The sequence below is a fragment of the Armigeres subalbatus genome, chromosome 3 (assembly GCF_024139115.2).
Source record: "Armigeres subalbatus isolate Guangzhou_Male chromosome 3, GZ_Asu_2, whole genome shotgun sequence".
Lineage (NCBI taxonomy): Eukaryota > Metazoa > Arthropoda > Insecta > Diptera > Culicidae > Armigeres > Armigeres subalbatus.
Genome location: NC_085141.1, coordinates 78,976,061 through 78,989,201, shown reverse-complemented (window position 1 = coordinate 78,989,201; position 13,141 = coordinate 78,976,061). Strand labels below are relative to the sequence as shown.

The window sequence follows — 13,141 nt, the reverse complement described above, 5'->3', positions numbered from 1 at the left end:
AATGGCTGCTTTGACTGTATTCCAGCAGTCCTCAAGAGGGGCCCCATCGAGCTCACCCTCTTCCGGCAACGCTGCCTCGAGATGCTGCGCGTATGCAGTGGCGACATCAGGTTGCTTCAGTCGCTCTAGGTCGTACCGCGGCGGTCGTCGGTACCGAACATTGTTGATGACGGATCGTTTTGGGCGCAGTTTAACCATCACCAGATAGTGGTCAGAGTCGATGTTAGCGCCACGATATGTCCTGACGTCGATAATGTCGGAGAAGTGCCGTCCATCAATCAGAACGTGGTCGATTTGTGATTCTGTCTGAAGTGTTGATCTCCAGGTGTAGCGATACGGGAGGCTGTGTTTGAAGTAGGAGCTGCGAATGGCCATATTCTTGGAGGCGGCGAAATCAATTAGTCGTAGGCCGTTTTCGTTCGTCAGCCGGTAAGCGCTGAACTTCCCAATAGTCGATCTAAACTCCTCCTCTTGGCCAACCTGAGCGTTCAAATCTCCTATGATGATTTTGACTTCGTGGCTTGGGCAGCTGTCGTACTCATGTTCCAGCTGCGCGTAGAATGCGTCCTTATCATCATCAGTGCTTCCGGAGTGTGGGCTATGGACGTTGATTATGCTGAAGTTGAAGAATCGGCCTTTGATCCTCAACCTGCACATTCTTTCATTGACCGGCCACCACCCGAGCACGCGCCTTTGCATATCGCCCATCACTATGAAAGCTGTTCCCAGCTCGTGTGTGTTGCCGCAGCTCTGGTAGATGGTATGATTACCTCTAAACGTTCGCACCATTGATCCCTTCCAACAAACCTCCTGCAGCGCTACGATGCCGAATCCACGGTCCTTGAGCACATCGGCGAGTATGCGTGTGCTCCCGATGAAGTTGAGAGATTTGCAGTTCCACGAACCGAGTTTCCAATCGCTAGTCCCATTTCGTCGCAGTGGTCATCGCCGATGGTTCCGGTCCGTACTCTCTTGTTGATTGTTCGTTGCGTATGTTTTTTAAAGGCTGGCTTGCAGGGCCTGACACCGGTCCAAGCGACAACGACTGCCGTGTTGATGTTGGTCGCGTCGCCAATGGTGGAGCTGCGGTAATTGCTGATAGTGATTGGAGTCAGTTAAAGTAAATCGATTCTTTTGATGACCATCATATTATCTTGGAAAAATGTTTTTAAGCTGAGAGGATTTTTCCAAAGTGCAACCACTAGTGACCAGCACACTCTTGGCGTTCACTTAAATCTTCTAGCAAGATTATGAATTTGGTTATGCTCTGTTAGTGATTTCCAATGCGTACCATTGAGAAAAATAACAATATAAAATTGACCAGAGACAAACTTCGATTAGTTACACAGAACTTCGGTTAGTTAGAAAATGTATTTGCATGGATGATATCAGTAGCAGTCAACTAAAATTTTCATTTTTGCTGTTGGGGATTGGAATTGCGCATTATCGAAGGTTAATCGGTTCTTTTTAACTGTTTAACGTAGTTTACGTCGGGCGGTTGTGTCTTGTACACAACCATTATGATTTTTTTTTCAGAACGGTGTCCTTGCATGATCACCACCGCCACTACTTTCAAATCGTATCTTGAATATAGATTAGAGAATGTGATATAACTACTTAAGTTATAAATATTGTCACAGTTGTCAGGGAAAATAATTTATTCTTTATTTCAAATTTGTTGCTTTTTTCACTGTGGTCTTCCATTTTGAACCGTTATGTTTCTTTTGTTCTGTTCGGTCTATTTAGTTGATTAATAAGTACGTTAAACTTTTCAGCCATACTTAACACATAAGATTGGTTACCTGTCAAGTTATCACACTTGTTGATACGCTTCTCTTCCGTCGTTTCTAGATCTTTGCGATCATCATCAGCGAAGAAGCGATCAAAGAATAACATACCTCAATTTGAAGAATGTTCCCACTGAATCAAATTCTAAATGGGGTTGCCACCGTTGCACAATTTTTGGTTTGGGTTTACAATATCTCTGGCTACTAAATTGCAATCAAGTAGAAAATAAAACGAAATAAATAGTAATAAGCTTGCTAAACTAATCTACAAACAATCCGCCGGTACGGAATGATAGCTCCTTAGTGCACCGATCGGATTATTCGGTTTCATTACAATCAAACGACACAAATTTATCATATTGATATGGTAAAAAATATTTTTCTTTATACAGTCAGTTAAATTACTTTTCTTATGTTTCCTGTAAAGCTCAACAGCTCACAACTTTTTTGTTCCATAGTGCCCTCGGAGCGGATGTTTAAGCGAATTTATTCATTCAGTTTGACCGTTGGTATTCATTCAAACCGAAAGTCTATTCATTACTAAGTGTGATTTTACAATTTCAAATATTCGAACAATTTTGGTTTCACCAGCTCCTGCACCAAGCTAGCGAGGCAATGGTCGTTCCCAAATAATTAATTTCGGCCTCTTCCGTGCATTTTTTAAACAGACTATATGAAAAAATATAAGACATAACCACAGCTAAAGTATTTATATATAACTATATAACAGAACATTCGGGAAGCGACCATTAGGGAATGATCCGTGCAGCTTTGCTTTTTGATCGTGTAATCCTATGGCGAAGTTACGCGAATGTTTTTTGGAATTCACCTGAAAGAGTGAGCTCCAAATGGTCGGAGTTAAACCAGACTGGACTAAGAGACACTCTTTTACGATTTCAAGAAAGAAGCTACTTTTTGGGGTTTTATTGAAACACAGAGTATAGACATTTAAGCTTTCCTGGAAAAGCTGCGTACGTACGTTGAAAATCTTCACGGAACGAAAATTTCATGATGACCTCTATTAAATTGGAGCTTCTGGTCTATTCTCTGGGATTAGATAGTTATGGTCAACGTACAATAACCATAACTATCTAATTTCTAATGTAATGAGTACTAGCATAATCGTTGCTTTTTATATCATTTCATGCGAATTTAAATATTGATCAAGCTTGAAGAACAGTGTCAAACTTGCTTATTTTCATGGGAGCGATTGAATGTTTTACCATGTGTATGGTTCGTTAACTTTTATCTTCAATTCTACTTAGTCCTTTCTGGTTTGTCGCCAACACAAAATAACCCAAATATATTCCAAATTAGTTGCGCCAATCATTATCCAATGAACAGTTATTTTATTTCAATAATATCACACTTTTCTCCGAGTAAATTTCAGAGCACTAAATAGCTAGTGTGAAAAGGGCGTATCGCCCCCATTAATGGGTAGTACATTCATTAAGGTTAGAACACTAGCCGGATAAAACAGACTTTAGGTTATTGCATCCTTGCTACAATTCATTCAAAGGTAACCTATAATAATTTGCTTTTTTTAATTTTTTGTTTCCTAGAGTATTTAAAGTCTGAATGATTGCAATTTTCGCGGGGGTTTATTAGTGCCTACAAAAATAGTCTTTTTTATTCCTCTAGCTTCAAAGTCCAGCCATCCAAAACTCTATTGCCTTACCTCAAATTCGGAACCACTAGTTTCATTTTTTTTTGTTGTATACAAAATTTTTCCAAAAAAAATAAATACGACTGAAACTTTTAATAATCTTCTTTGTTCCTTTTAGAGTTTGGGTGTAGGTTCGGCTGTATTTTATTATTTTGAGCAGTGTTTGTGTCTTTGCTGATGCCTGTTTTGTTTCAGTGTTTTATATTATCTGTTCTGTATGAGTGGTTGCAATTAAAACATGATACTATAGCCAAACTACTGAGTTACAACATGCCACTCAAATTATCAAAAAAGATATATGACTTCAAGATAGACGAATAACATGCTGCAAACCCGTAGTCTGAACATCAAATAAACCTTATAATAGTAACCAGTTGATCGATGTTCCGCGACTCATCCTTGGCGTTCCACTAAACCTGCAGTTGATTGGCACATGCATCATCATATTTTCCATCTGTTCCACGCTTTTGCTGTATTATTGCTATTCAAATTTATTTGTTCGACCACGTGATAAGTTGACCATCACATACTTCTATTCGTAAGCGCAATGATGTCTGGATTATTATAACGTATCCAGTATTTTGCGCTCGATAATGGCGGCTTCGTGAGTTCCTTTTTGACATTCATGAGGTAGAAAATATTTACATCTTTTAATCAAAGTAGGCTTTGATTCATTGAAAACATTGGCACTCATCAAGGCTCATACAAACGAACGTCAACTATTTCCTCTAAAACTTTAGTATTTTCTCTTATCCATTTTCCTAATTCTTCAATTCTATTTTCTAGGAATGTTTATGGCTGACCATCCTAATGGATTCCCAAACATAGATTCCTCGCAACTGAAACCAACATTCCTACTTTGCTTCGGTTTTTAATTGTATTTAAAACTGTTTCTTTAGCAAGTTCATTGAGTAAGATCGAACAAAAAGCCACCCCACAATTCTCCTCAAGAATCAAGAATAAAATTCTGTCACACAAAAAACCTACATTTTGCATTCAAATAAATCGTTATGTTTTGAGCAAAATTATTTAAGCTCTATTAGTGAAATGTCTTCAACCCTGCAACTATCATAAGACGAGTTTAGTATTTTCCATGGTTCCACGTGGTGAAACGTTATGGTTTTGTAAATTTTGTACAAAGCCTGTGAATCGTTCAGAAAGCTCAATTTACTGCATCTAATCCCACAACAGTATAATAGGCTATAATATCTTGCTTCTATGTGGTAAGCTGGAAATGATTGAGTTTGTGGGGAGGATTTGCACAATCAACCAAAATGCAAATGTTACAAATATGCTATCATGGGCAGTGTAATAGTCAGTCCAACCTAAGATTCAATTGGAAAGAGTGTATGGTGAACCTATTATCGTTTTTGAGAACGGTACTTATGAATGTAGAAATTAATAATTAACCATCAAACTGCATTGAGACGTCAAGTCAGATGAAGAAAACAAATAATAAAATAAATTTTCATCTAGAGATAAATATGGAACAAATTCATCTTAGCCTCTAAATCTAATCATGCTACTTGCGCAAGTTAAACAAATCACTGTATTATTGATTTCCAATGGTGTAATCATTCGTTCCATGTTCTCTATCTCAAAACCCCTTCAAAATCTTTCAGATAAACTTACGTAACTTTTTTCCTTAATAAAATCCATTTGAAAAAAGACATAGGTATTGAAATACCATCAACTAATAAAAAACAAATTTAAATTCAATTATTCATTTACACGTCTGTCTAACTGAATTGAATTTCAGTATACAGTTTTCTCTTCTTATTTCAAAGTAAAACTTGTGGGAAATGGGAAGAAGGCATAATTGAGATAGGTGTATATACTTGGAAGATATATATTTTAGAACATTTATTCTCAACCCCAGCGTTCTTTATTCATGTTAAGCTGATGAAAAAATATTTTGTCGTTTTAGAGGAAATCCAACTGAGTAATAAGGGACATGACCGGGATCAAAGTACCCTTCCCGAGCAATCCTTATCACATTCAAATATGGTGGGCATTTTCAGCTTGGAACGTGAAGTGTTCTTTTTTTCTTGAAACTCAATATTTCTTATCTTCGCCTTCACCGGCGGACTTTCAGCAATCCTAAAAAAAAGTACAATTATATCATTATTTCCCATTTTAAAATAAATATAACAATATTTAGACACAAGTTCAAGCCCATTACGGAAGATCGTTGACATTTGTTTATTTATCCAACAAGTTTTTATATGATCAATGCAGACTAGATGAGTTCCAATGTTTTCTACCTCTTGAATGTCAAACTGAGAGGAACTCACGCCGCCATTATCGAGCGCATAATACTGGATAGGTATTTGCCCAGAATAGCTAAGATAAATGTTGAATAATTGTGATAGTAGACACCATTATGGAGAGGGTACTTATTCTACCAACCATTATAGCTAACAATTTTAGCAACGCGAATTGTTGGGTGGTATTTTGAAAACTCGTCCGAAAGTTTATGTTTTGCTTCGTGTTTGTATTCTCAAAATGTGTTCTTTGGTCTTAAGCTGCTTCATTTAAAAAAAACGGGAAGTCACTGTCAGTTCTGTGCAATCAGTTCAATCGAACATCGCCATTGATGTGGTTGGCACGACTTCAAACAGCATTTGGAAGAAGAGTGTGAAATTGTCTGCAAAAAAGAAAAAAAAGTTAATAATTAGATTTGAAAATGCTGTAGCTATTTGCGAGATCGAAGAACCTTAACACTAGAAATACAAAATCATCTCATTGCTATTTTTCAAAAGTCGGATTAAATACGTTTGCCATTTTCTACCCTCTGGTTCCTTACAGTAAATCATTCACATCGCGAAAATTGGACGACTGCGGTGGGCCGGGCACGTAGTCAGAATGTCGAACAATAGCTCACTGAAAATGGTTCTCAATAGCGATCCGACGGGCACACGAAAGTGAGGTGGGCAACGAATAAGGGAAAGATGATGTGCAGACCCTCGATAATTTGCGTTAGATCACGCGCCCGTCGACGGAAAAATTGATGGGGTTACTTTGATGATGGTCATCGAAGCTGTGATGACCTGCTCAAAGAAATAGGGTGTGAGTCAGTGGAAAGATGACGATGACGAACGGACATTACGGACGTGATTGTGCACTTGATGCACTCGAAAACCGCTCAAATTACAGTCGAGACTACGTCACTACGCCATCCACCTACGAATCCAGTACGGAGTCAGAGAGAAAAAATCGACTTCTTAACGAGAAGGAGTTGACGGTAAGCCAGGATAGTTGAGACGACGCATATGAAGACTCAAAAGTGAAGATAGCCGCAAGAAAGGCGATCCGTAGAGCTGAAGGTGCATCGTCCGTAGGTTGCAACAAACCAAGAGATAGAGATACCGAAGGACATGAGAGGCGGAGAGAAGTTTTCCAGCTTAGGAGACGCAGAATGATGAAATGATTCTCGTCTGAAAACGGGATGTTACACAGAAGAGTTCCGTGTATAAAAAGGCGATGGGGTTCAGGCGACAGACCAATACCCGCTTGATGAAATCCAGTGTAAAAGGCTATATGTGACGCTATGCCAGTCGTGTATCGTGTGAAGCAAGAGACACCAATTTCTACCTGCCATGATACACACCCTTCCAGTTGACAGGCCTGTCCAGCCCTCTAGACGGGCCCGGGCAAGTAACTTAAACCACTGCGAGGGAGATCAGACAGCAAGTGCACACTGCACCGTATCCCTTGAGACAGTGTGTGACATCGCCAAGGCATACTTTTTGAAGAAGATGATAAGTGCTTCAGGGATAGAGATACGAGTTAGTAACTTCGTTACTCAAATGGAATTTTAATCTTTTTAAAAATGGAAAGAAAACAAAAAATTCAAAAGTCCCATCGAGTGTTTAATTTTCAGTGTCATAGTGATAATCAAGCCAAAGCCATCTCAAAGATATGCAGGAAGATATGGAGTGATCCAATCGGCTATTTTAAGAAGCATACGGAACAAACTGACAGGACGCATCTGGTGCATTGTTGCTGTCTCTCGGGCGCATACGTTCGACATCATTGATGACTGTATCTTTAGGATTCTAGTTGCTGAGTTGCTTAATTCGAAAGCCTTATTCGGGAGGATCAATGTGAATGCACTATCAATTTTGCTTAGCTGAACCTATTTAACTGCGGAAGCGACACCAGTAGTCTTAACATCAATAGCTACCGAAACAGCTACGAACCCCACGAGAACCTTCGCAGCTGCAAAATTGGTCACACAGGAGAAGAAGTGCCATTGAAATTATGTCGTTTTCTCGGATATTCGTGATGCGTCTCGAACAAAACTGGAACTATTTTAATAATGGATGACCTCAACTGGTGAGCACGTTCCAATACATTCCTTCTTTCTTCCACTGATTTATAAATTTAAAAATTTAAAATTGAACGCTAAATAGGTACAGGGCATCGTTTGCTGCTATTGCCGCGGATACTGTGGGAGTCCCAGGTATCCGGTTCACGCTTTAGTCGACAACGGTGGCTCTTCTCGACCTTGTATTCCCTGGGTAGTTAGTACGAATGAGAGCGTCCTTGTGAAGCTTTGCTATACCCGTTAAGAACAACTAGTACATCCCGTTCCCTACACTTCCTGAAGAAACCTTTCTTACTTCAGGAGTAATTCCTTTTTGTAGTACTAGTCTTCATAACAAAAAGGGCGCCATTACAGAGCATGAGATATGATAAAATTATTCGTAGTACTGCTTGACCAACACCCCCAGCTGGGTGAGAGGTAGAGGATGACACACACACATTACTACCATGAACTCGGTGAATTAAAGCAATATGATTAATTTATCGACTAGTCACTATTCTTTGCATATATCTATTAAAATAATTTAGAAATTTTAATTTTAAAATAACGCGCAACATGCTTTCATGACTATGCCTTTCATGCGAAATTGAAAAGAACCCACGATTCTTTCATTTGGTCGCCTGAAATAGAAAAAGGCGCTATGTTCTCTGTCTTAAGACGATCACGACTTTTTGCAGTATATATGCCACCTATAAAATGCTTGCATATTTTCCAGTTAGGTATCTAATCGTCGAATTTGCACAAATCATACGCACATAATCCAAAAATATGTTTAGATTAAAATAACAAGAAATCTATCGAGAATTTGAATGATGGGGACAAATTGCCACCAGTGCAGTGCATAGCTTGCACATGCGGACGACGCCTCTGGATTGTTGAGTTCCTCAGTGCATTCAGAGAAGTGATCTCGCTGCGGGAATTGACGTGGGGCGATGGTTTCGAGTTTGGTGGAGTTCCGCTCGGCATAGGGTCGGCGCACATCGATTCGTGGGTCACGATCGATGGCCAGCAGGCGTACATCGTCTACATGAGGTAGATTGCCTCCTAAACACTGCAAAGAGTAATCCCACACTGACATCTCCTATATCCAAAGCAAGAAGCTGCTGGTTCAAAAGAGCTACGCGAACGTAGCAAAGCAAACTGGGCCACGCCACGACAACCACCGAAGAAAGCGAACGGCGTGAACTAAACCGCTGAACTAATCAACAAGAAATACCTGAAGCCGAGATCGCCCGCCCGGTAAGAAGCAGCGATGTTACGACGAGATGTAGATTCTCCTCCATAAATGGCTATCATGTCATACAACATCGCTCCGATAAACATCGGAACCATCACGAACCCCACGACACTCTTCCCTCCGTCATCAGTATCCATAGCCTCGATATCATGTGTCTGTAAGAAGTCGAGGAGCGGAGTCTGGACAGCCGGCTGATCGCGCTGCTGCGAGTGCACGAAACTATCATCTGCAACGTTTACGCTCCCTCCGGTACGACGCAACGAGCGGCCAAAGAATGTTTTTTTTTCAATGGCACGCTGACGTAGGGGGACAAGGGGTAATATGGGCACCCTAAGGTTTTAATCAATTTTAGGTGATTAAAATTGAATATAATTCGGATTTCCAGCAATTACATGATACTATTACTCGTTAACTACCAGTTCTGTTTTGAATCGTATTGAAAAAAAGGCAATCAAATAGGACGATTTCGTAATAGTTAATTTTTCACTACTCTCGGGAAGGTAACGGGGTAGATTGGACACCCCCATGGGGCAGTATGGACACCCTTATAAAATATGATGAAAATTATCTTACTTGTGATTATATGTCATTGTAACCTATTTTATTGATCATCCAACATAAATATTACCCAATTGTTCATCTTCCTGTTATGATTTTGTATGAGACACCTAAAATTGTGTTTGGATCATCAACATCCGAAAATCTATTTCCCTCTTCTTAAGCGAGTTCATATATGGTCGTTTTCTATATTAATTCCATGGTGAATAGAAGAAGATTGATTGCGTAACGCAAAAATATGCCACTTTCAGCCGGCCTCATACATATACACAGGATTTTGTTTTTACACGATTTTTTTTCGCTCGTATTTTTGATCGTGTGACTTCAATTTACCACCAAACTCTTCGCAACATGTTTCAAAAAATCCAGAATAAATCGAAGAAAAATCACATGATAATTAATATGCGTTAAACATTTAGGATGAGTGGAAAATTGAGAAAATGTAAATCGCGTAAAAACAAAATCCAGTGTATGTCGAACTTTTTGTATGAACCATATGATTGTTTTTATAGGAGTCTCGTTTCGACCGTCTTCCAATGCGGTTGGTTTTTGCGGAGATTCGCCTAAAAGTAGAACAATAGAACCAGTGTAGTGACCGCGGTCGAAACAAATGTGTAGTGTATAAAAAAGTGCTGCAGATCCTGAAGACGTGCGCATGTTCGTGCTTGCTAGGGCTGATCGATTGTTATCAAGGGCAATGCCCTTTCTAATATTGCGATCAAGCCTATGTAAATGCTCAAACATGTTCAGCGTCAGAATTATTGAGGAGAGGTAAGGTTTTGAAAACCTGTAAATTTATTTAAACACGCATGCACCCACACAAAAACACACACACACATTCACATATATACACAAATACATACATACACTGATGGACGTGAGTGTTCGTCATGTTTTCGTAGTAAACTCTATTAAAACATGAAGAATACTTTTGTCTATCAGTGTACACATATAAACATACATACACACTCATATACACACATACAGATATACATCATACATAAACACGTACACGACTTTTATTATATACTAGTCGACCCGGCAGACGTTGTCCTGCGTAGTAGGCGAAAATGAGCATTGCGAACTGCCCATGCGGAATTCCCATAGGAATCACAATTTTAGTTATTCACGGTTTGCTCAACTTTACTCGTAATTTTCGCGTTAGGAAATATCATATAAACCCGTCGGAAACTGTAACGAATGTTTCTGCTGAAGAAATGAAAAAAATCCATCCAGCCGTTTTCGAGTTATGCGGATACGAACACAGACCATTTCATTTTTATATATAAGATTTATTATATATTAGGTACATATATTATTGGAAGCGTTTGGTACCGGAGGTCAACGCTTTCTTCCTTTCCCCTCGATTTCAAGCTATTAAGTGACTTTAGGTATTCCTGAAGTCGCTCAATATCTAGGAGTCATCTTTGCGGTACATACTTCGTAGTTGGCCTGGCCGTATGAAAAGAAAAATGACGGAATTCAGAAACCGTCATTTTCCAGGATGCTTTCAAGTATTAGCTACGCAAGTATGAGATTAGATTAGAACCATATGATTGTTTTTATATGGATCCTCACACTTATTGAAAGACCCCTTCCCAATCGTCTCTACTCTAAGCATCGCATAATTTATGCATACTTTTATTCACCCTACTGGCATCGCCAATCCTTCCAATGGGTTGTACCGATCAACTTGCCAACGAGATTGCCAAATCTATACAAAACACTTCCTTTTTTTGCACTTTCAGCGACTTTTATGGTATATATGTGCTTCTATGGTATATATTTCATGTACTGGAACTTTTATAGCGATTTACAATTCCGCATGATAACACGAAAATAACACGATATGAAAACCAAGTTCGATGAGTTTGAGATTATGTTTTTAATTTTAAAGGTGTCAGTTCTACCCTATATAGAGTGCTAAGTTTGCCCCAACAGGTGAACAAATTTAAAAACTGTTGGAAATTTTGTAAAAATCAATGAAACTTGTCACGAATGCATGCCAGAGCACCAGTGGCGTAGCCAGAAAATGGGGGGGGAGAGGTTTTGTGAACATTTTTTTTTCTCGGAAAAAAAATTTCTTCTTTTCTTCTTAAAATTTTGTCTGCGGGGGGGGGGGTTATGTCCAAAACCACCCCCGTGGCTACGCCACTGCAGAGCACTGTAAATAACAAGAATTTTGCTATGGGATGACCAGTAATTGAGAAATCATCTTGTGTGTTAAGGACATAGTTGGAAGAGTACCACGATGGCAGCCAATATGGCACCGAACCTTCCACGGGTCAACCCCATACCTCCCGCACTCCTCTCCCACCAACATTCGAATGCATCGAACAGCATCGAACAAAAGTTTAATATTCAAATTACTAACCTGTTCACAGCACATTTATTCACTTCCCGTGATAATGAACATGTTTATCCAAAGAGTCTTATGTATTTCAGCTCGAATAATATCATAAATCAGCAGTTTCGTGCCGATTTATCAGCCGTTCGCGATTTGCTGGGTCCATCACTGCACTTCACTTCTTCTCAAAGGGCACTGAAAAAATCAAGTTTTTACTCACTTCTCCGCACATGAGCAGCCCGAAATGTTGATGGAATGCAAATTAAACATCACTTTTCGAAATCAGTCACTTGTTTAAACCGAAAACTTAATATAAACTGCTATTTTTGCCCGAAAAAAACGATTAAAAACTGATCGCGAAGCGAATGTAAACAACGGCACCGGCAGCAGCAAACTAACAACTAGGGTGGTTCAAAAAATAATTTTGCTCGCCATACTCAGTCGATTATGATTTATAATTTGGGTGTCATCCGATGGTTTGGGTTGGCTTGAATAGTGGCTTACCATGCACAGGTCATTATAGGTTTGTATGACAGTTTATAAGGCAGTTTATATGGCGAGGTTGAATTTTACTTTATTCTGATTGTGGCGCTCCGTCATTGGGCGCTGGCGAGGGAGGAGACCATATGACAGGAAAAATATTCAAGAGCTTTAACTCTATAGACAATGCATATTGAATGGTCGTTCCAATAGTTAGAAGTCGATTTTAATCGAGGTTTCGTGTCTTCAGCCTGATAATTAGGCTTCTCAGAAGGCATCAGTGTGACATGAGAAACGTGTGATTCAACAAAATAGCCAAAATTTGTCTGTGATATCTGTTGCATCAGGGGCAGATACTTCATACAAAAAGTGTGCCATGGGGGTGAGCGGGGTATTTTATCTATTATTTGCGTTACGTAATCAATGGATCTTTCTTGCGGTGCGATTTTCGTTCAGTGAAGTCTTTAGAATGTTGCTTTCAGCTATGTGGGTTCTCTTTTCGCCAGCGTTTGGATGGGAGGCGCTGTAGCCAGTGTAATAAAAGGTTTTGTTTCCCATACTAGTTTTCAGTTTTTAGTTTTTGTGTTCAACCAGTTTTTGTTCAATTCGATTTTTGGAGGACACTCGGAGCATGGGACGGAATCGAGTGAGCGTGTTGGAGCTGGGTCGTTTTTTGAACCACCCTACTAATATTTTATGTTTTTTATAAATACGACACCAATACTACTACAGTATA

At 39.4% G+C, this 13,141-nt stretch overlaps 1 protein-coding gene across 2 annotated transcripts in view; it reads right to left on the bottom strand.

Moving 5' to 3' along the window:
- Window positions 1-1,640: 1,640 nt before the first annotated feature.
- The window catches only part of LOC134225771 (b(0,+)-type amino acid transporter 1), a 261,977-nt gene continuing 250,476 nt past the window's right edge, over window positions 1,641-13,141 (bottom strand). For both annotated transcript variants that reach the window (XM_062706126.1, XM_062706125.1), the window contains exon 11: window positions 1,641-6,100. In XM_062706126.1, coding sequence (XP_062562110.1) covers window positions 6,030-6,100 — 71 coding nt within the window. In that variant the 3' untranslated portion in view covers window positions 1,641-6,029. The remainder of the gene's footprint in view (window positions 6,101-13,141) is intronic.